This window comes from Strix aluco, chromosome 24 (assembly GCF_031877795.1).
Source record: "Strix aluco isolate bStrAlu1 chromosome 24, bStrAlu1.hap1, whole genome shotgun sequence".
Classification (NCBI taxonomy): domain Eukaryota; kingdom Metazoa; phylum Chordata; class Aves; order Strigiformes; family Strigidae; genus Strix; species Strix aluco.
In genome coordinates this window covers 6,770,890-6,792,231 of record NC_133954.1, presented here as the reverse complement: position 1 = coordinate 6,792,231, position 21,342 = coordinate 6,770,890, and the positions used below count along the sequence as shown (strand labels likewise).

General features: G+C 43.6%; 1 protein-coding gene across 12 annotated transcripts in view; it reads right to left on the bottom strand.

The window, feature by feature from the left end:
- Window positions 1-21,342, bottom strand: part of TANC2 (tetratricopeptide repeat, ankyrin repeat and coiled-coil containing 2) — a 291,017-nt gene that overhangs the window by 24,949 nt on the left and 244,726 nt on the right. For all 12 annotated transcript variants that reach the window (XM_074849345.1, XM_074849347.1, XM_074849348.1 and 9 more), the window contains 5 exons: window positions 12,052-12,160; window positions 7,536-7,658; window positions 6,219-6,455; window positions 4,317-4,502; window positions 2,059-2,152 (listed from right to left, as the gene is read on the bottom strand). In XM_074849345.1, the coding sequence (XP_074705446.1) occupies window positions 2,059-2,152; window positions 4,317-4,502; window positions 6,219-6,455; window positions 7,536-7,658; window positions 12,052-12,160 (749 nt within the window). The remainder of the gene's footprint in view (window positions 1-2,058; window positions 2,153-4,316; window positions 4,503-6,218; window positions 6,456-7,535; window positions 7,659-12,051; window positions 12,161-21,342) is intronic.

The following is a 21,342-nucleotide window of genomic DNA, read 5'->3' as shown; positions in this document are numbered from 1 at the left end:
CTTGAGATCCATATAAACTTGTCCTGCCAGTGACAGGACAAAAGACTGCTGAATTTAGTGGTTGAGTCATTTTTGCTCATTTTCCCATCTTACTTACCACCAATTTTAATGAGATGTATGGGTGTTCCTTTGAGATGGCTTCTCAATTTGTGTGCAATTTGAAAATCACAAATCCATGTTCTCAACTATCCTGGTTACTCAGAAACCCCCCTCAGACAGGGAAACTCCCAGATTCTGTGTGAGTCCAGCTTTTGGCACTGCCAGGGGGAGAGGTATGGGAAGGGGGACAGCAGAGATGGAGAAGGCTTTGGCTGAAGCATCCTTGAGGAAACAAGCAGGCTGGGAACAGCAGAACTGCCCAGGACACGAGGAAAGAGAAGAGCTGGACTTTGTCATGGAGAAGAGAGCAGTGCTCAGCTTTCAGACTGGGGAGCACGGCTGAGCAGGACGTCGTGACCTGCGAAGGCAGAGCCTCAGGGATGGGCAGGGTTTAGACACCAGTTCAGACAATGCCTATGGCTTTATACCAGACTTAGCCAGATTCATCCAGACAACCCAGGACTATCTTAACTCAAGAAGCGTATCTGTAGTATTTGATGCTGTCCATGAGGTTACATTGCACGGAAATGTCTTAGTGGCTTTTGATCAAACTCTGAAGGCATCTGGATCACCACCCTATTTACAAGTTAGCCCTCAGGCCCCAAACACCAGAGAACATTTCGGATGAGCTGTCTCTGGCCTGGTCGCCACTGTGAGCTCACTGACAGCAAAGCCGTTGTCCTATTACAATGCTCATTCAGTTCATTTGACTAATTCCATATCCAATTTCTTTTTTCTCCCATGACACCCTAGGGGAACTTTTAAATTGCTTATTTGTATATGTTGCCCTTATTTCTGCTAATAATGGCACAATGGCCTTGCTACTCAGTTATGTCCCCGTGGGTGCAGGAGCTGACTCCTGCCCTAAAGGCCCACAAGTGGCTCAGAGCAGCCCGGCCACCGGGCAGGCTCCCTGCTGGGACGACTCATCCCTCCAGCTTTGTCCTTCAAAGCTCAGGGGCAACACTTTCTGATAGACTCCATTCGATACAAGGCTCTAATATGGCTACATTTTCGAATGTGCGGTGCATGAATCAGCTCAAAATATAACCCAGCTTTTTCCCGTCCCCCGCTTCCAGCCAGAAACAACCTGACCAAAGACCAAGCCACACGCCAGCCACTGCCTGTACCCTTGGATCGTGTCATTTTTAAACAAAGCTGACAGAATCAAAATCAGTGCTCCGTTACCCAGACAGGAACATTACCTTGGTGTATTAACTTGACAGGAACATTACCAGTGATGCAAGGAGATTAGTGAGTTGAGTACAAAAGACAGTGGGTAATAGTTATGAGGTCATTGGAGTTAAAAACTAACAACTCTAAGTTTGAATATCTCAAGAATTGGAGATGATAGCGCGTTTCGTATCTGTGGAGTGGAAGGGGTGAATGGCTGCTTTTGTTTTCATATAAGTCTGGAAAGCAGGGCTTCTGTATTACACCCATCAATATAAAAATGTAGTATTGCACAAAAGGACATTTGTTTAATTACCAGGTGCTAAATAACGAGAAGTTTTCAGAAAACCAATGGATAATTTAACAGTCATGGTGCTGCATGTAACAGGGGAGGGGAGAGAGAAACAGGGAGATGCTGTGGACAAACATGCCCAATATCGTGAGACAAAGAGCAGAACTTTTGTGTCCATCTAACTTAATGTGAAATGTTTCAGAGAAATTAGTGGCCTGGTTGTCAGAGATGCTGCATGCCTGTATGCTCCTGAAAAGTGCCAGGAGCTGCAGAAGCTCAGGATTTTCAAGCCCCAAACTTCTCTGTTTTACTTAAGCTGAGTGCAGACTCCAGCCCGGCACCTGTAAACCACCCGAAATCAAATCAGCAGAACTGATCGATCCTTCTCCCTTCATCAAAACAATGCCAGGGATCAGGGATGCATCAGGTGACGGGAAGCCCATAAATACAAACACAAACATGCAAGAAGAAGCTACAGCGTCTACAGAAATCACCTGTCTCTCCCCAAAGGCTGTCAAAGCTGTTGATTTGTGCTCGCTCCACCTCCTCTTCGTCTTTTTCTGGAAGATCGAGCAGGTAGGAGACAATCTAAAACAAAATGACATGTCAGCTCACGAACTTGGATGCGTTATATATAAACTGCTGACATCTTAACACGAGCTGCTCTGAATACACAGAGGAAAAGGAACAATCTCTGCCTGGCACCCTGAGCTCAAGTAAATATTCTTCCAGAGATCAATCACTGAGCCTGCTGCCCTGTACAAGCGAAAAAAACCCAACGCGAGTGTCTTGATACGACTGCAGATGATGAGCCTTTGTAGCACCAGTTCCTTACAGCTGTGTCTGCTCTGCTACAGCTGACCCGGCGCGTGCAGCGGACGCGCCTTCGCCGCGGCTACGGCTGCCGTAACCACTGAGAGACCCCGGCGTGCCCAGCAGCATCGACTCTCACCCCGAGGGGTGCAGTGAGTATGATCGTCCCCTTTTACTGCTGGGGAAACTGAGTCACGGGCAAGTGATGTAATGGTGCAGTTATAATCGTTAGCCTCTTCATTATCTTAAACTCCAGCCAAGATGAAGTTACTTCCAGAAACTATTAGCTCCTTTCCAGCAAATATCGTTTTTGGGCAGACTGTTAAAAAGATTTCCACTATATTTTTCTTCCAGCTGTGGATGCTTGAAACCCCAGAGAAGCAAATTAACTTCTTTAAAGGGTAAATTAAAGGATTTAATTGAGTGAAAATTGGCAGAAAATTTCAGTGTTTGGATCATGATGCAAGAAAGCAAGAGGCTAAGAAGAAAATGGAGATTTTACTTTAGTGACTGAAGGACAGAGACGTTTTTCTTGTTCTAGGAGAAACAACTACCTGCTGGGATCTAGGCTACAACCAGCATTTTCTGAGTACCTGGGAGGAAGCCATGCCTGCTCCACTGCCTGCAGCTGCCTGTGGGCACAGCCTGAGAGAGGCACCAGCACAGGGGAGCAGGGATTTTGGTGACAAGTGCCATTTTCCCATGACCTGCCAGTGATGCTCTAGTGCTAAACGGGACGTTGGGAAGGACAGTGGCACAGGGGGAAGCAGAAACCCAGGAGAGTGCCTCTGTGGACGATGCTGTTGGAGAGATGCCCGTGACACTTACACACAAGCATCTACTGTGGATGATGCTGCCTTGACGGGAGAGTGTGAGCTTGGTGTAACAAACCCCCGTGCACTCAGCTGACCCCCCAGCCGGGTGCTGTACTGCTCAGCAGATCTCGTGTTGCCTGACTAAAGCCTGAAGCTATGTCTATTATGGTTACGTCAGGGTATAATCACAGCAAGGTCTCCAGTGTGGCTCTACCAGTGATTAAGATCCCTTTACAAACATGCTAAATTATTTGTTTTATCACCAAAGTCGGAGAAAACCAGCAAAGTAATAATCAGCTTGCATCTCTTGTGACTGCAAACACCTCAAAACAGGGACTTGGAGTACTTTCTATAAGCAGCCATGTACCTTTTATGGTACAACAGAAACATTAAACAATTCCAAAACTCCTTTCTATACATTATAAAGGTGACCAGTATTATCTGGGGGGAAATTCCCATTTTAAAAGTTCTGTCCCCTGTTACAAATTATGTTCTCGGTGTGCAGACCTTTATGGTTTTGAAGTCACATCTGCTTCTAATCGGTTCAACTCACAGTCACTTAGCTAATAAGAATTTTCCAGCTTTTTTTAATTAGCTCCTCTGATCTGAGCACATTACCTATGTTTTCATGGATTACGCTTAACAAAAGCAAAATCTAAACTCAAGTAAATGAGAGGAGCTCAACTGAGCAAAGATCCTCAAAGACTGCTTCTCAGTAGGAAAAGCATACATCATTTTCCACATCACAAATATTTATCAGTGTGATAGGAGGATGATCTTCAGCTCTTCTCTCTCTGCAGCATCCAGTCCAAAGCTACATGTTCTCACACTCCCCTAACAGCGCTGGAGGAGCGGCGTAAGCAACACGCTGGTTATCCACCCTTGCTTAAAGGTTTATTCCAACAACATAAAGGCTTGTTACTCTTCTTGGACGCCTGCCCAGACCACGGGGTTTGCCAAGAGATCTGTGAACCCCGCTGCCTGGGATGGGAAGGGGAGGAAGAGTAAGACAGAAGTACTGACTCCACTTCCAAGACCCTCTTTGGTCAACGTTTTGGCTAGGAAATATAGTCAACCCTTGGTTTCCCACCCTGCAGAGGCAGCGATGTGCTGGTAGGTCTCACCTCGGTGTAACCCATGCTGGCCGCGGCGATCAGGGCTTGCTGGATGGCGTGGCTCTTCTTAAACACTCCCTGCTGTTGCCCAGCCATGGTCCAGTCGCATTGGATCAAGAATTTCACCACCTCCAAGTGTCCTCTGAGAGCAGCGTGAACCAGAGCGCACTGACCGTTTTTGTCCAAATGATCCACCTTGAGAAGAGATGATAAAATATAATTAAGCCAAATCATGGGCAAAACGTCTTTAGTTTCTTCAGAGTTTCCAGCCCTGGTTTCAAAATAATGCCACGTGTGCAATATGTGCATTTTTCTGGTAAACTATCCCTTCCACGACCAGAAAACAACCATTCCCAAAGCAACTCTGCCCCAGGCTTAGGCATCCACGGCCACAAGTGTTTGCTTTGGGTAAGTTACCATTATTTTTTCAGCTTTCTTCAGTTTTCTTCAGACTCAAAGACTGCAAAAGCATTTTTCCCTTTGTGTCCCGAAGTCCAGCAATTGTGTTTTCTTGCGGATTGAAATCATACACACTGGTATCATCTCCTTTATCCAAATCCACAAAAGGAAAACGAGCTCGTTTTCCAGATGCCATTTCTTTTAAGAGACACCGAAGTGCCTCAGCCTGCAGTCGAACGCACAACGTGAACCCAACGTGAAGTCAAGAGGAAACAGAGATCGCGCCTGGCAGCCCTGTAGGAACTTAACTGGGTGGTTTTCAGGAGGGGGCATGGTTTTCACTCGATGTCTGAATACAGCAGCTGGGATTTCTAGGTCCTTTCCCAATACCAGTAACTTGGAGAAAACAGATCAGCTACTGTCCTCCTCCTGGTTAACCCCTTCAGCGCTCTGCACATATTACTTTGATACATTCTACTAATAGTAATTATAGTTATGTAATACATAAGATGAGAAATATTTATCATATAATACATTAATATTATTAATATATTAATATTTCTAATTTCTCAACTTCTGCAGGAATCAATGTTGCAGTTTTCTGAGCCAGAATCAAACACCTCAGCCTTCAAACTAAACCCAGCTGGTTTTGGGGTATCTCCTCACTACAGTTAGGGATACTCAAGGAAAGCTATGAGTGGCAGGACTTTTGCATTGCATTGTGTAGCCCAAATATTCCTGTTCTTGGAGACGGAATGCTGTTTCTTACGAACGAGTGTCAGGGAGCCACTCAACTCTCTCAAAATATCCCAACAAAAGCAGAATTCTTTTTTGCCTTCATACTATCTTTGCATTATTACAGCCAACACAGCAAGATCTAAACAGGTCCCTCAGTCATCCTGACTTTCATACCAAAACTATACAAACCCATATTTTGCTTTTTGAGCTGAAGCTAAACATATAGAGAAACCACAAATTGTTTCCAGGAGGCGCCACTTCAAAAATCAGCACAATTTTCTTCTTCAACAAAATATTTAAACTTGACTCATTATATACAATTAAAACTCCAAACACTCACCACAAAGCTAAACAAAGGGTATTTTTCTAGGACAAGTCTGATAGAAGTTTTTGGAAAATGTGTCTCAAGGAGATATTTAAAGAACGCTCCGTGCTGCAAAAGCAACGTTACCATTTTAACCTTGTGAGGTTCAAGGACTTCTCTAGAACATCCTTCAACAGGTCATCAGTGCAGCGTAATTAGGCAGTTCCTACCTCAGACCCGAATTCCAGAATACTAATTACAGACTCTCAGGAGTTACTTAGCTTCGGTATCAACGAGAGATTTTCAAAGCCGTTTTAGCAGAAAGCCAACCCTCCGCAGCGGCATCCTGGCCTCATCTGCTGGAGGATATTCTTTAGCAAACATTACATACCCTGCCTGCAGCTTGTGCCCTGTCTTGCATAAACATGGAATACTTTAAACCAGCTTTTAGAGGAACACGGTCGCTTTACCTTGGCCCGTTTCTTGCACAGCAGCACGACGATACTTAGAAATCCAGCAGCAGCCGCGTAGCCAAGGGGGGTCAGGCCACTTTCTGAAGCAGCATCTACATTGGCCCCAAACTCCAAGAGCAAAGCCACCATCTCGGTGTAACCCAGGTGAGATTGGACACACAAAATGGGGGCGTTGTTCAGAACTTCAGTCCGATAATTCACATTTGCACCTCCTAAAATCAGCAACCGACTGACCTGCCCAGGGAGAGAAGAGCTCCTGTTAGTTGAGCTTTACCGAGAGACATTAGTTTATTGCCAGGGCAACGACAGAATGTAAACCAGGGCTCTCTGCACATTTCCAAGCAAATAGCAAAGGACATAAAACGCCGAGTAACGCCTGCCAAATACATGGTCCCATTTTAGGTAGCAGGAACAGTTCAATCTTTCCCCTGAATGGTTGGTAAGTGGTTTGAAGGGTGCAGCCTCACTTCATTTCAGAACAAAGTCACCACAGCCAAGCTGCAACAGCGAGGGACACAGCATCTCTCGCACAAGGATGGGAAATTAAAACCCACAGCTGGAGAGAGTCACTTGATTGACTGTCCTTCCTGTGGGATCCTCTCTAGGGCTTGCTTTGGTTATCCTATTGCCCTGCCTGGCTTGCACGGCGACCTCTGCACTTGGCAGCAGTGGAAAAGGCTCTACCTGATGCTGGAGAGAGTGGAAAGGAAGGGACATGGGGACAGACACCGGGCTCACTTAGGCTGTACAGGAAGGAGCTGAGGCAATCATCCTTCCAGATGAGGAACAATTTGAAATCGCTGCAATCCTTTCTGCTGTACAGATGAGTGACTTAAGCTAACACATTCATCCTTACCAATGCAAATGGGCACGAAGTGCCTGAACAAGCATGTGAGCACGTGCCACTGTTTGGCGTCACCTCCGAGTTAGTGCCTGTCTAAGCCAGAGCCCTTTATGGGGCTGATAAATTCCAACACCAGCTGTCGCATCCCACATCTCTGGGGCAGAAAAACGCAAGTGAACCATTTTGCACGGGCACAAATTTGCTATTTACTTGCTCCCATTAAAAGGAGATTCCTGATCACAGTAGAACAAGTTGAGGGATCATCCCAGACAGTAACAGAATCCCAGCGGAACTGATGGCCTCTCCCCAGCTCAAGACGAGCACCCAGCAAGCTGCTTAGTGCTGCCTGGGTAGGATCCCAGCCACTGGCTGGCAGCTACAGCAAACACTGCACAGAGTTGCTGCGTGTCTCTGGGAGCTTCTTGTGTGAGCTCTGAATCACCCCAGCTCTCCTCCTCCTCCTCCAGTACCTTTATGTTTGGGGTGTAGAGATTTCTCAGAGATGCCAAAGCCATAGAAAGACCTTCAGTACTGTAGGAGATCCAAAGCCCTTGCAGGATGGAGGAAGATACCCCAACTTTTTTACTCAGCCCCTGAAAAAGAAAAGATGACTTAGGTCCAAGCTCACAAATATGCTCAAATACACCGGGCAGATCCCCCTGGGTCTTTGGACTTCAAAGAGTTTCAACGAACAGCCACACACAAGATAATGTGACAATTTGCCACATCTGACCTTTGCAGTGAATTAATAAGCATCTAGGAAATAACTTGCAAAGGTACTGCAGCCATCTCCAAGGTCTAGGAAAGGCAGGATTAAACTGTGAGCAACCTGAATCCATTCAACACCCTCAGAAAATGTCGTGTTAAGGAGCACAGCATGCTGCCTTTTTTTTTTTTTTTTTTAATAAAGTACACATTCTTTTGGCAGAACTGATTCACAAAGTTTCCTTATTATTCATATGGTTAGACTAGATGACAAAATCTGCTCACAATAAGATAAATTAAGGAAGTCTCAACCACAGCCTAGAACAATATTCCCGTATCTCAAACCAGATTGTCTCCAACCTTTTCCTGCTGGCGTCCATGATCAGGCTATACGCAATATATGGAAGGTCTGACATCTTTTTCCAGCAACACTAATTGGCAGAGCACAGAACTGTTAAACAAGTTTCCCCCCTCCTATCAGAGGAGCAGTAATTGCTCTGTAGCCAACAGATGGGAACAAACGACTGGATCGAAGATGAGAGGAATGGGTTTGCAACTCCAGCAACAAGCTTCACTGCATGTTGGGCTCTGCTGTGCGATGCGGGTACGCCCTATACGTTGCTGTTCTGCTATCGATTTACCATTAAAGTCTGCCGTTTCCATGGAAACTGTACAGACATCTTTAATTCTGTTTTGATATGCAAACCCTGATTTCTACTTCCTTGCACGCCATGTGGTCATTTCTATCTGTGCAAAGCAGCAGGATCACATTTCAGTTTGGAAAGTCTGTTGTGCAACAGACTGACACGGACGGGGTAGGGTGGTGGGAAGAAAACCAGCAGCAAAAGGTGGGATTTATTTCCTCTAAAGGAAGATGTGCAGGGATCATCATCGATCCCTGCTGCTGGACTCAGCTGCAGACCTCTAATACCTCTGTGTGAAAGATATTCTGAAGCACCGCAACAGCCATCAACAGATTTGTCACTTGAAATGGTTTTACCATAAAAAGAAGCAACAGATTAGACAAGCTCTTATAAATAACAACTCCATGCGCTTGTTTCTTTCAAGATTCAGGGAGCTAAACAGAGAAAAATAATCTGCTTGTGTTGAGGCAGAAAAAGCGCTCAGGAATTTTAGCCACCATTAAATGCTCTTTTTGAAACAACACAATACAGGACATTAGAGGTCAATACTAAATTTCAGTGAACTCAGTACGGTATAATTGGACAAATGGAAAACAATTTTAGAATAAACAGTTAAAATAATTTAAAAATGGTTGTACTACTACCAAACCCATATATATGCTGTTTGAATCACCACACGGACCAAGGGAAAGAGTATGTATTTTCAGAAGAGCCATCTGAAGATAATCACATATGCCATAAAAATCTTAAACTGCTGTATTAGAACATAGATACTTAGATATTAGTGCAAGACATAAAAGATGACATTTATCCTTTAAAGAGTAAATACATTCAACACCATTATCATTCAGTTGCTGAAACAAAACTGCATTATTTCTCATTTTACAGATCATATCTTCCTTTTCGATCTCTCTTTCCTGCCTGGAAGTGTAAAGCAGGTTGAATCCTTCAGCAAAATCAAATCCCAATTTAACACAACATCACACCAAGATACCATCAGTGGTTTTCACTTCGCTGGGACCATCCGACACAGGCCCGAGGCACGGCCTGACCCTGCGTGTTTTATTTGAGTAACTTTGCCAACCCCACTCAAGCCCAGTTTTCAAACAGGCTTGCTTTTTTTGTCCTGCACTCTCTCTGAGTACGCAGCTCTCAGCATCCCTCATTTCTAACTTATTGCTTCCTCTGCTATTTGGCCATATGGCACGACAAGATCTTCAACACAAGAAGGCTGTTTCTCAAGGAGTATCAGACACCTTTACATACCTGTAGCTATCAAAGCGAGTGTTTCTGCCTGTAATTGGCATTACATTCTCAATCTGGGGACGAGGACACCCATTTCTGGATTACTGACATTTTAGCTAACTAATTTAAAATGAAATTAAAGACTTCTCTTTGGTTGATTTGCAAAACATACGTCAGCCTGAAGTTTGGGTCTACTTGTATCATTACTGCACACTTCTCTTCTTGCCCTTTCATTCCATGCCAGGCTTTCCAAGCTGGGTTTCCATATGCTCCTGTTAAGACTGGTAATTGCTTTAAAAGACTAAAACATTTGTACTTTTTTTTTCCCCCAAACTGTTTGAGGATGTTTGTGTTCAAAAATGAAAACCAGCAGATCTCAGCCATCAAGTGAAGAGAGGAGCGTGAAAGCTTCTTACCACCTGTATGACAGGTCATCCTTGTGTCTGTGCATCACTGATTTTTTACACCTAGAAGTTCCAAGTGTCCCATTATTACCTTGCACAAGGTACTGGTGGATTCGAACGGACAGGGACTGGGGAAGGACAAATAAGTTTTCTGCACTGTTTAATCAAAGTTTGTCTCTATATCCAGCTCTCAGTACTCTCTGGCTGGACAAAATGCTTTAGCCCTGTTGTAATCGTCTCCCGGCTTCATGATGGGTAAATAAAATGCAATTACAATGGCATCAGGCCTCCATAAATACTTTCAAAATTAGGACCTTCGCATCGCGGAAAGCTGCTTCATTCAACGATAACTTCGGGAAAAACACGCTGAACTGATGACCTGACACACTCCCTGCTTGGCAGAAAAACCATGCCATACTGGTAACAGCTTCAGCAAAGGATCAGACAGAATGAAAAGCTTGAATGGAAAAAAATGCTTGCTTAGGAACAAATACACTCAGTAACAACAGGAAAAAGAGTCTGTGTACATACTCTTGGAAATATTTTCTTTAAAGAATACTTGAGACCTTAAATATGGTCTGCAATATTCCAGCTCACTGCCTCCTTCAAAACCTAATGCAGCTATTGTTTCACTCCGTAAACACTCACAAATCCTCAATAAACACTTGTTAAACAAAGGAATAAAAACAAGCCTATTCAAGGAAAAGTAAAAGACTAAGTTTTACAGTGTTTCTAATCCAGCTAATCCAAACCCTTTCAAAACTTTATAGTACTTCCAAATAACATACTGTTATGCTTATCTGTCACTGAGACATACTATTCCTACTGCAGTCTTGCAAAACCAAGGATTTTGCTGAGTGATTAGAAACAGAAGGCAGTACTGACATTTTTCATATGCTAATTGGCATTTTCTACTATTGTAAATATTGCTCAATTAGATCTGGAATCTACAGGCAACTTGTCCACTTAATGAAAATTGTCATTTGTTTAGAGCCTGAAACCCTGTTATTTGTTTCTACCACGGAAGTGTGAAATGAAGAAGATTTGAAACCAGATTTATATGTAAATGGCAGCTGAACAGTAAACTCATTGCTGAATTTGGTCTTGGGAACGTAACTCAAAATTTGAAAATTATACCCTGATCAGGTAATGCACCGATCTGGGGTTCTTCCCTTTGGCTCCAGCCATCCCCTTCCTAAACGAGGAGACTTTGCTACCACACCTGATGGTGAATTTGGCACAGGGAACTCAACAAATAAATCCAACAGGACTGACACAAGGCAGGAACTATCTGTTTGCTCTAGGAATACTAACAGGGGTGCTAAAGTTCTTAAGTCTGTCAAATCATACACAGACCACATAAAAATACAGCCTCATTTTTACCAGTGTTAAAACACCCACAGATCCCAATAGTTTTAAGAAATTCTGTATTTCCTGTGACCTTACAAATCCATCCTCTCATTTCCATCTTCTGGTATACGGGCCAACAGGCACAAGGATGATACTTCGTTTATGCATCACATTGATGCTCACATCCAAGACTGCCTTTCAATTACCCAGGTCTTAAATGTCCGTGTGAAGAGTAAAACGGACCGACCATCAGATTTTAATGACCATCAAATTTTCTCTTTACAACCTAAATTTTGGATTGGATTCTTCAAAACCACTCCTTTTAAAAGATTTATTTTTTCTAAATGTTGTTATAGGAACTCATCTTACATGGGAAGAAACCTCTTACGGTAGAAGAGTAATTTTAGGTAAGGAGGCTATCTGCTGAATTTACAGTCTGAAGGACGGATTAATTTCAAGGATTTCTTATATAGCATTGCCAATTTTCTAAAGCTCACTTCTACACGTTTCAGCAGCCTGAAGCAATCACACTTCTTACAGCAACCCTAAAACAAGAAGAGACTGAATGCTGCCAGTGCTGGCAGATTATATGCAGCGGGGATGAGGCTGGCGTAAGTCTACATTTTAATTTTTGTTACCTTAAAAATATGTGCTTTGAGAATGTGGTGTCCCAGTTCAATAGTTTGCTGTCGATTTAGTTTTCCTTCTTGACGGGAAAACCAGAAGGCAAGTAATGTGTGGCCACTCCTAAAATCAGAAGAAAGAGTATGTTAGTACTTGCTTGTTACATCGATAAAAGAAACTTCTGACAACAATTTTTGCTTCTGCTAAGCCTTCAACCTCGTCCAGCTTTGGGAAACAGCTGGACTAATTCTCACTTGTAAACCACCAACTAATTGCATCCTTTATTATTGGTGATCACTGATAGCTCAAAAAACCCCAAACGCTAGAGGACAGCAAACATAAAGCAATATATTTTCTATGAGACATGTAAATTTGGAAACACCAGAGGTACAATTTCATGAAAGCTGAAGTGCTACTTTTATAGTCATTTAGCAGAGGAGAACTGTACTTTGAAAGCATGTCACCCATCCTGAAGTCATTAGAAAATGACATATTTAAATATCCACACTTTGAAAAAATGGCTTTTAAATGACAACTACATTCTCCACCCTGTGTCACGTCCTGCAGAGAGAACCAACTTTATTTCCATGTAAACCCCCTCCGAAACACATTCTCCAGATTCTCCAGTAATAAAGATGCTTCTGGCAACGACCTACCAGGTTGACAACCAAAGCAAATTAACTGAGCTACATGCAGAGCCCTGTTTAAAGCAAAACATAATAAAAGAGACAATAACTTCCTTCGCTTATGGTGATTTTTACCGACATTTTTAAACATACAGACTTCCAGCTTGTAACAATGAAAGCTCAGCGTGGCTGGGTCTTCTCAAAGACGCGAGAAGCTGATTCTCCACACACACACAAAGCACACACGGTACAAAAACGTGAAGTATTGCAAACCATTTCTGGATGAGATCGGCAAATATCTGCCCCTGCGGGCACGCGTGGATGCAACAGCAGGAGACCCAGCAATCAGGGGAGGAGGCCACTGAGGCTCCACACTTGGACCACAGCGGTCTAGGGACTTGCAGTTTTCTTGGTTTTGCCAACAAATTCGTACTCTTCTTTAAGCCCCTGGGTACTCCCAAGGGAGTCCTTTTTAACCCACTTTATTTCTGGAACTAAATAAAAATGCGACTACACATAAAAGCAATCAAACCCCTTCCAGCCAAAGAAAATAAAATATGATACCAACTGTGGTTTTAAAAGGGCTTTCAAGGACAGGGAATGTTATTAGCTCATCACTATTTGGTAAAGCAGAAAAGCGCTTCGCATGGCCGAACAGCAAGTAAAGATTAGAGAAGACAGAAGTTTTCACAACAGCGGGGATTTACCAGCGCATCTCCATCCAGGGAGAATGATCACCCCTGTCTCAAAATAAACTCAGAATAAAAGTGAAAGACTTGTAATGTCACGGCCAGGTGTTTGGCAAGGTCTCCCCCAAGCCCTGCCAATGAACCTTTTGGACCGATAACACGTGGATTCATTTAAGCGGAGCCCGATGACGCTTTGCCAGACCTTGTGGTACCGGTAAGATGTGGACACGTGCCCACTGGAGGAGCACGATGGAAAACAACATGCCTTTTTCTTACAAGGCAGGACTTGATCGCCAGGTCTTGATAGGCGAAAGAGCACCACATGCCATTTACATGTAATAAAACAAACTCTTTCACTGGTGAGTAATGCTATTGTGCCTCCCTCCTAAATGCAATTTAAATTTATAGGAGCACCATCAACTCGAACAATAAACTGCTGTCTGAAATGTTTTTATTGACTGATGGTACCCTTCACACTTTGGGTGACTTGGGCTCAAAAAGAAAATGAAAAAACCTCTTTTTTTGCACGCTTTGCCTGTCATGCTCCATTCCACACCCTGGCCTGGCACACGGCGAGGTGCTCGCATCGGGATCCCGTAGCTCCGCACTCCCCATCACTGGAGAAGAAGCTCCTCCAGATGGTGACTCTGCCCATTAAGATGTAGCTTAGATGCCTCAGCTGAGTGCTTAAAATTAGGCAGGATGCCTTGTGCACAGGGCAGTGCCACTGATTTCCACACGTCCGTGCTGTGAGAATTCTCCACATAGCACCAACAGAAGGGACAAAACATAAAAAGCTGGGAAAACAGAAGGGCCTTGGAAGTGGTTGTAGCACCTTATCTACAGCTTGTTGCCTTGCCTGGCTTTCGCTCTTCCCCTCTTTGTTACCCATCTTTGGTGTGGGAGGAGAACATCAGGTCGCAGGCTTTTAAAGGAGACAGACAAATCATTACAGCAATTAACCTCCAGAAATGCCCATGGAAAGGAGAAACAAATCAGAAGGAAACAAGTGACTACGAAACACAGCTTGAGCGTTGCCAGATACAGCTGCAAGTCAAGGAGCACAGCAATTGCTAGATTTTATCCGTCCCTGTTCAGTCAGATTATGAAAACCTATAATCACTCTAATACACTCAACGCAGCTCAATAGCTCATCAGATTCACAATGCTGCGCTCACGGTTTGGAGAAGAGCCAACGCATTTACCTCCACTACTAGAAGGTTGGTGGTGCAAGTTCATTCAGAGCCACCAGCTCACCTCCTTCCTGGGGAGAGTCATCAGGGTGGCAACCACCAAGTGCAGCTTTCTGCTCCAGCTCTGAGAGGCTGCACAAAGGGACCCTGCGGCCACCCCTCTCTACCTCGGTTTTTCACATCACAGAAGAGGAGATAACGCCGCTTGTTGATGGAAACCTCTTCGAAAATGTTTGGGAAGGCTCTGAACGGAGCTGTAACTATATTAATCCGAAATATAAATTGAAGATCCAGAAACTTCTAACGTGCTTTTTCTTTGCAGTGAGAGATGAAGTGCAGCTCCCGACTGACACACGAGCCCAGTTCCACAGTTAGCTCCTAAATTGCTTTTCAGCTGCAGCCAGTAGGGTATTTACCTAAATTTAATTATATGCGTGACTCTGGCTGTTATGAATAAGGCATGTACGAACTATTCCAGAATAAAGTACAGTATTCATGAGTAATACATTACCTCTGCAATGCTTCCCAGACCTTGGCTTTGGGCTTGTTGATAAATACTTGCAGTCACTTGTTCTGTCAACGTTAATTGCATGCTAAACCAGACTCCAGCAGCACAGGCTTTTTTGCCTTTTTTTTTTTTTTTTTTTCTTTTTTTAATACAGCAGAGGATGGCAGTAATGATTTCTACATCAAGGAACTCGGTGAAATGATTTGCTTTGAATTTCACCACTGCAGAGTTTATCATCAGAGATTTTTCTATTTTTAATGTTAGATTTCTTTTTGTGAAAAATTAATAGCGCTGCCAGCTCAGCTCTGGCAGCCTTTGTCTGCTCTCACAGGCTGCCTGTGTCAGTGCTGGCTCCCGTAGCAGCCAAGGGTGCCTACATGGATGTACACATACCTGTATGTACAGAGACATAAAGACAAATCTTCATCCTTCCAAGCCCCTGTATAGCACAAACTGGTGCCCAAGTACAGCAGCTATAGGTAAGGCTAATGTAAATGCAGACTATCTGTGGGCACAATCTGTGGATTCAGCAGAGTGGTCCCTACACATCTGCTCCCTTATTCACCCAAAGCCGAGGCACATACAGCTGTGGGTGCAGAGCAAGGCGATGCAGGGAGGTGGTACCTCAAATACACCCCTCATCGTGCCCCCGTCGTCTTGTGCCACAGATGGACAGGGACAAGGTGTCACTAATAAAATACCAGCGTGACCGAAGAGCTGTGATGGAGCATGGGGAAACACAAAAGAAAATACTGAAAGCTCCTGGATCTGTGCTGCATCTATACTATTCTATCCCTCAGGCAAAGTAAAAGAGATTTAAAAGGGTGTAAAATTACTCTAGTGTTAAGGCACTGCACAACTGGAGTAAAAGACATGCAAAAAAGTAAGTGAGAATCAGTCCTGTTTGCTTCTGAACCTACCAAAGTCCAAATTCCCTGATTTACACCCACATCTCCTTCCTTCCAGCTAATCCCATGAAACCATTCCAAAATCCAGAGATTTGACACTGTGCCCAGTGAATCTGGTCTTCCAAGAGACGTGTATTCATATTTTATTCAGCTCTGCAGAGTGCAATTTTGTAACTTCGGCACAGAGAATAATGTCTGCTCTGACAAAGCCCGAAGCCTCCTTTGCTTTCAGAAGGATGTCTGTCCAGACTGCAGAAAGGCCAAGCTCAGCTCAGTGAGCTCCTCTTGCAGGATCATTTAATCACCAAAATTGATTTATTGATTCTTGTAACATAGTTTCCCTCTGATGTTATAATTGCGAATTAACTTGGAAGGAATTAACATTATACAAGAAAATTCAGACAAAACAGAGAACGCTGTTAAGCATGCAATACTCTTTCCTACAGAATTAAACACTGGTTTAATTTGCTGAGCTAACTGGGACAGCCAAGTTCAAAGCCAAGAAAAATCCTTCCATCCCTCTGTTCAGATCTCACTGGAGCAAGACAACCTATGAAGTATCTGATCAAAAACCATCACCCTGCCTAGAAGTAACCGAGGACACAGCAGTGGCATGCTACCAATTCTAGCTGCTTTAGGAAACTGCAGGCACGCTTCCTGATGAGCAGGACAAGAAACCTATGCCAGCATGGCTGCTGCTTGCTTTCTTCACCAACAGTTGTCTTATTTGCACTGACCCACTCATACCATAATCACGGCTGCTCATTACACACAGGAACACCTAAAGGCCTCAACTTTATACTAGAAATCCATCATTCTGGGTATTAAACATGAGATTTCCAGGTTAAAGGGGCTACACATGATTATCTAAGCTTACTTTTTATAGTACAGATGATACGGCTCTGTCCATACATCAACAGATGCATGGATTAGACTTGCACATCCAGTCCAACACCCCAGTTTGATTGAAGCAGGTCTCTTAGAAAGATGCCAAATAATTTAATATTTCAACCATGTTATTACCGCCAAGCAGAAGTGCTAGACTGACTATTTCTGGTTTACAGGAGTCAAAGCATTGCACACAAAAACCCCATACCCAGTCACCATCCGAACTCTTAGCGTTTCATGACCATTCCCCACGGGCTTGTGTAGTCTAAGCAGTAAAAGCAGCAAAACCATGATTTGTGTAAAGGAGAGCTAAAGAATTGCACGAACCATTCTGCGAGCATTTGAAAAGCAGAAATGGAATTACTTAATGGCATCTGGCCTATCCTTAAGAGCAGTTTTAATTTAAGTAACAGCATCTTGGCGATGGAAGACTTCAAAGTTTCTGACATCACATAAAATCAATAGGCTCACTGGAAGTTTCTTCATTGCCAGGGTGTGACTGAACACCAGTAAAACCAACACCATCTGCACAGCTGCAGTCCTGTTCACATCCACAGGGACGTCCTCAAGGAACACAAGCTCCAAATGCAGCCAGGTCTGCCTTGCCCCACGTCCTCGGCCCCGGGGAGGCCAATGGGATGTGCATGAGACACAGCCAGGAGAGGAACAGACAGTAGTTACCAACATCTGCAGCATTAAGAGATGCTTTAGAGCATTTGTGCTTCATGACTCCTAATTCTGAATGAGCTGGAAAGCACCTTACCCCTCTGACATGGTACTAACAGCCCCCACAGCCATATCACTGAGGTAGAAAGTTTATTCAAGTGACTTTCAGAGATGTAACAGCAATGACCTCGCTGATGCAGCTCAGCTGAAACCGAGTCTACGCTGCAGACCTGCTCGCAATCCTGGTCTCACTTCCATTTCTCAAGGCCGTCTATTAAAAATTCCATAGGTATACCCGTGCTGCACCCATATTTTATCAAGGATGGGGAGTGCATGCCTCAGATTATGTTACATACTTGGCTATCACAGAGAAAGAGTTTGTCTGTGCTTTATCCAGGATAATAGAGCTGCAACTGTGTCAGGAGCTGATCCTGGAGAACCTCCACACTACATGAAACAACGGCAGTCAGGCGCCGAGAACTGCCAAGAGAAGCAGCAAAGAGGAAAACCAGACAACTCTGATGGCACCCTTCAGATTTAAGGTAACAAAAGATACTTACAGTGATTTAAAAATACGGAACAAAAAAGGAAGGATAAAGGAGAGAAGAAAGCGTTTCCAAACTCTTACAGGCCCTGACTTAATGAGATTTAAAAAAACAGATCCAGAGAGTAAAGATGCAATTCCCTTGTCTCTGTTCAGTTCATAAGGCTTTTCAGAAAATCTGCTGGTTGCCAGGAACAGATTACTTTATATTCAGAGAAAAGAGGCGTTGTCCAAGAGCAGTGTGAAAAGACTGCTGGCATATTTAATAAATATGTTGGATGGGTAAAGTGAATAACAACATCTTTCAGTAAGCTCTCCAGTGACTACACAGTTAACATACAGAGAAGATCTCAAAAGACCAACGGTGATACACTCTCTGTTCTCATTCAACCTGACATAATTTAAAATATATGGGGTTATAGAGGAATGGGGAATGTGATTTGGAAGTGCTTTACTGCTGCTTTGACCAGGAGTAAATAACCACGTGAGAAGCAAGATGGAACAAAGTCAGGGCTACTCTCTCCTGAACTGCTGGAAGATGGCTTCGCTCTCTAAGTGGGTCTTAAGATTTGAGGAACGAAATAACATGATGAAATTAAGCAACATTTCTTTCTTTGGTCAGCACTGACACTGCCTCCGATTAACTCCACTTCTCTCTTCTCGGTGGCTCAGTGCCACAGAATGCATTATTCTGTGAATATTTTCTTCTATTTAGATGTGAAAATGGGACAGCATAGAGAAGTTTACAGTCAGAAGAAAATAAAAAGATTTTATGAGGACAGTAACTCAAGACACTAAATATATTCAAAACCCCCTCTGCATCCGAATGCTTAGGTTGCATGTCTAACGAGCCAGTTAAAACAAGCTGCTCCACTGATGTCCTTTATGGTGGTAGCGACCACATCTGCTCTCCATCTCATCTGTCATGTTTTATAATCTGTCTCCCATTTCTCCTCTTCCAACCGATGCTGCAGCTGCAGCCCTGCCCAAATTTCAGAGGGAAAACCTGCAGCTAAGCCACTTCACTGCTTCGCCAGACACAGAGCCACCACATGACAAGTTCAAGTTTCCTTCTCTTCTGCATAAACCCTGTCCCAAACCCCGTGTTACACAAGCACTGGCTTCTGACGCTCAGAAAAGTTCCAGTTACAGCTGCCCAACTTGCTACCAGTGGCTTTAATAATTTATTTTTTAGCTCTGTATTTCTGCATGAGATTAGAGTTAACATCTAGAGATGCTGGCGACGTGGATACTTGCATAAAATAAGTTTCCTACATTCACTTTGTTGAGCTACTGCCATTCCTTTTACATTTCAAAATGTACTAGGTTATAAGTCATGGAATCAGAAAACTTCACTCTGGAAGTCATATGGGAAGCCTAAAAGTTGTATTTGCAGAGTCAGCACCCCATCAGGTCTCTACTGCTTGGTGAACAGATTGTGTTTGCCCCTCCGATTAACTGGAGGACACGATGATGGATTCATCTTTGTGATTCAAAAATACGGCACTCACTACAGTCTGCTTGAGGAGTAAATGAAAAGATCAGGAAACACCGCACTGTTGTTCCTACGCTATGGGTATCGACAAAGCCCTGCCCCGAATCACAGGTGAGCTGCTGCTTCTGCCACGCTCCGCGCTTCTGCCAAAATTAGAGCTGTGGAAACGATCTTAAAGCACCGTATCCCGTGGGGATTTGGTAATTTATTATACTAACTTAGCACAGGCCTTGCACAAGTGCAGATGACCAGAAAGCAGTCTGGCCAAGGAAAAAAACTGACCTCATGTATTTTGGCGACATGTGGCATCCAGCCCACAGCTGGAGATGGCAAAATGACAAATTACAACAGATCCCTCCTGCTTCTGCTGATGCACCAAGTGCTGGCACGCACCTGTACCCGGGGCACTCAGAAAAAAGCCCAGTGTGAGCTACAATATGTGCAGAGCTAAAACACTGGCACTCTGGAGCCATGAAAAACACATTAAAAGAGGTAATTCCACCAGTAAAGCAATGCTAAATAATAATGGAAGCAGCAGCGCTCAGCTCCCTGCTGCACCTCAAGAGCTGGGGCTGCCACTGACTGCCGACCACTTGTGAAAATCTGATTATTTCATCTCCATCCCCACAAGGTGCTAACGGGCACTGCATTATTTTTAATTTTCTGCCCAAGTATATACAGGATTCAAATAAATCCTAAACCTATTATTTTGCTTCACCTTGAATTCAAACAGCACCTTTGCTTCGCTCAGTAAAATCCATCCCACATGAATGCAGAGAAAACACTTAAGACATAGCCTGAGTTTTGGTGAACACTTGAGCATTTCAGCTAACAATAAAGTAGCATTTATTTTAAGAGCTTTTCAGAATCTCATAATATAAAAGAGGAAGAAAGTCAACTAATCCATGTACCATAATGACAAAGTGAACTACATATGGAGGAGCTAATGGTGGATAATTTTTAAGAAGCTGATGTGTAATGTAAGGACCCACTCCACATTTAAAGATGTTTGTTGTATCCCTGAATTTTTATAACTAACATTTTCACTGACTTATTTTCCTCTGAACTTTCTAAATTAATTATCTTTTGACTGGCAATTGTTATTCATCAATCAGATTAAGCGTTCCATCAAGATGCAAAAAACCCCTCATTTTTCTCTAATGTATACACTCTATAATTTCGCTGGGTAATATATAAAAACATTAATTTTGTGTAGGAAAAGTCTCCACTTGCAGCATGCCTCCTGAGAGAAAAAGGAAAATGCAAAATACCTACACTGTATTGTACTCAAAGACAGCTCTGCTAGAAACCATGGCAACTCAGTGTGTTGGATTAGAGATGCACACTTCTGTGTGGATTGCTGCTGCATGCTAATCCACGCAGGGTGCCTTTATTTGGGGTTTCGGGGACAGATTTGGTTTGTGCATGTGGAAGAGGAGGGAAGAGATGAGGAGATGTCCTCAACCTCAGTGATGGAGCCACCAGTACTCCTCCCTGATTATTTTTTTTTGGTGATATCCCTGATTATTAGGTATGTTCGAATAAAGTCAATGAGCAGGAGCTGTCTGATAAAGTCCTGGTGTGCTGAAGAGAACATCTATTGCAGAGTATCGATTCCTCACGCAGTATTTCCAAGCTTGGGTTTCAGAGCCAGATCTGCCCAGCAGTGCCATCGCTGACCAAGGCACCAACACCCTGATTTGGAGAGATGCCCAATGCCTGCTGGGTCTCTCTCCATACTGGAGCATTCAGCTTTTCTAGAAACCTGGCCACAGATGTTCAGGATTT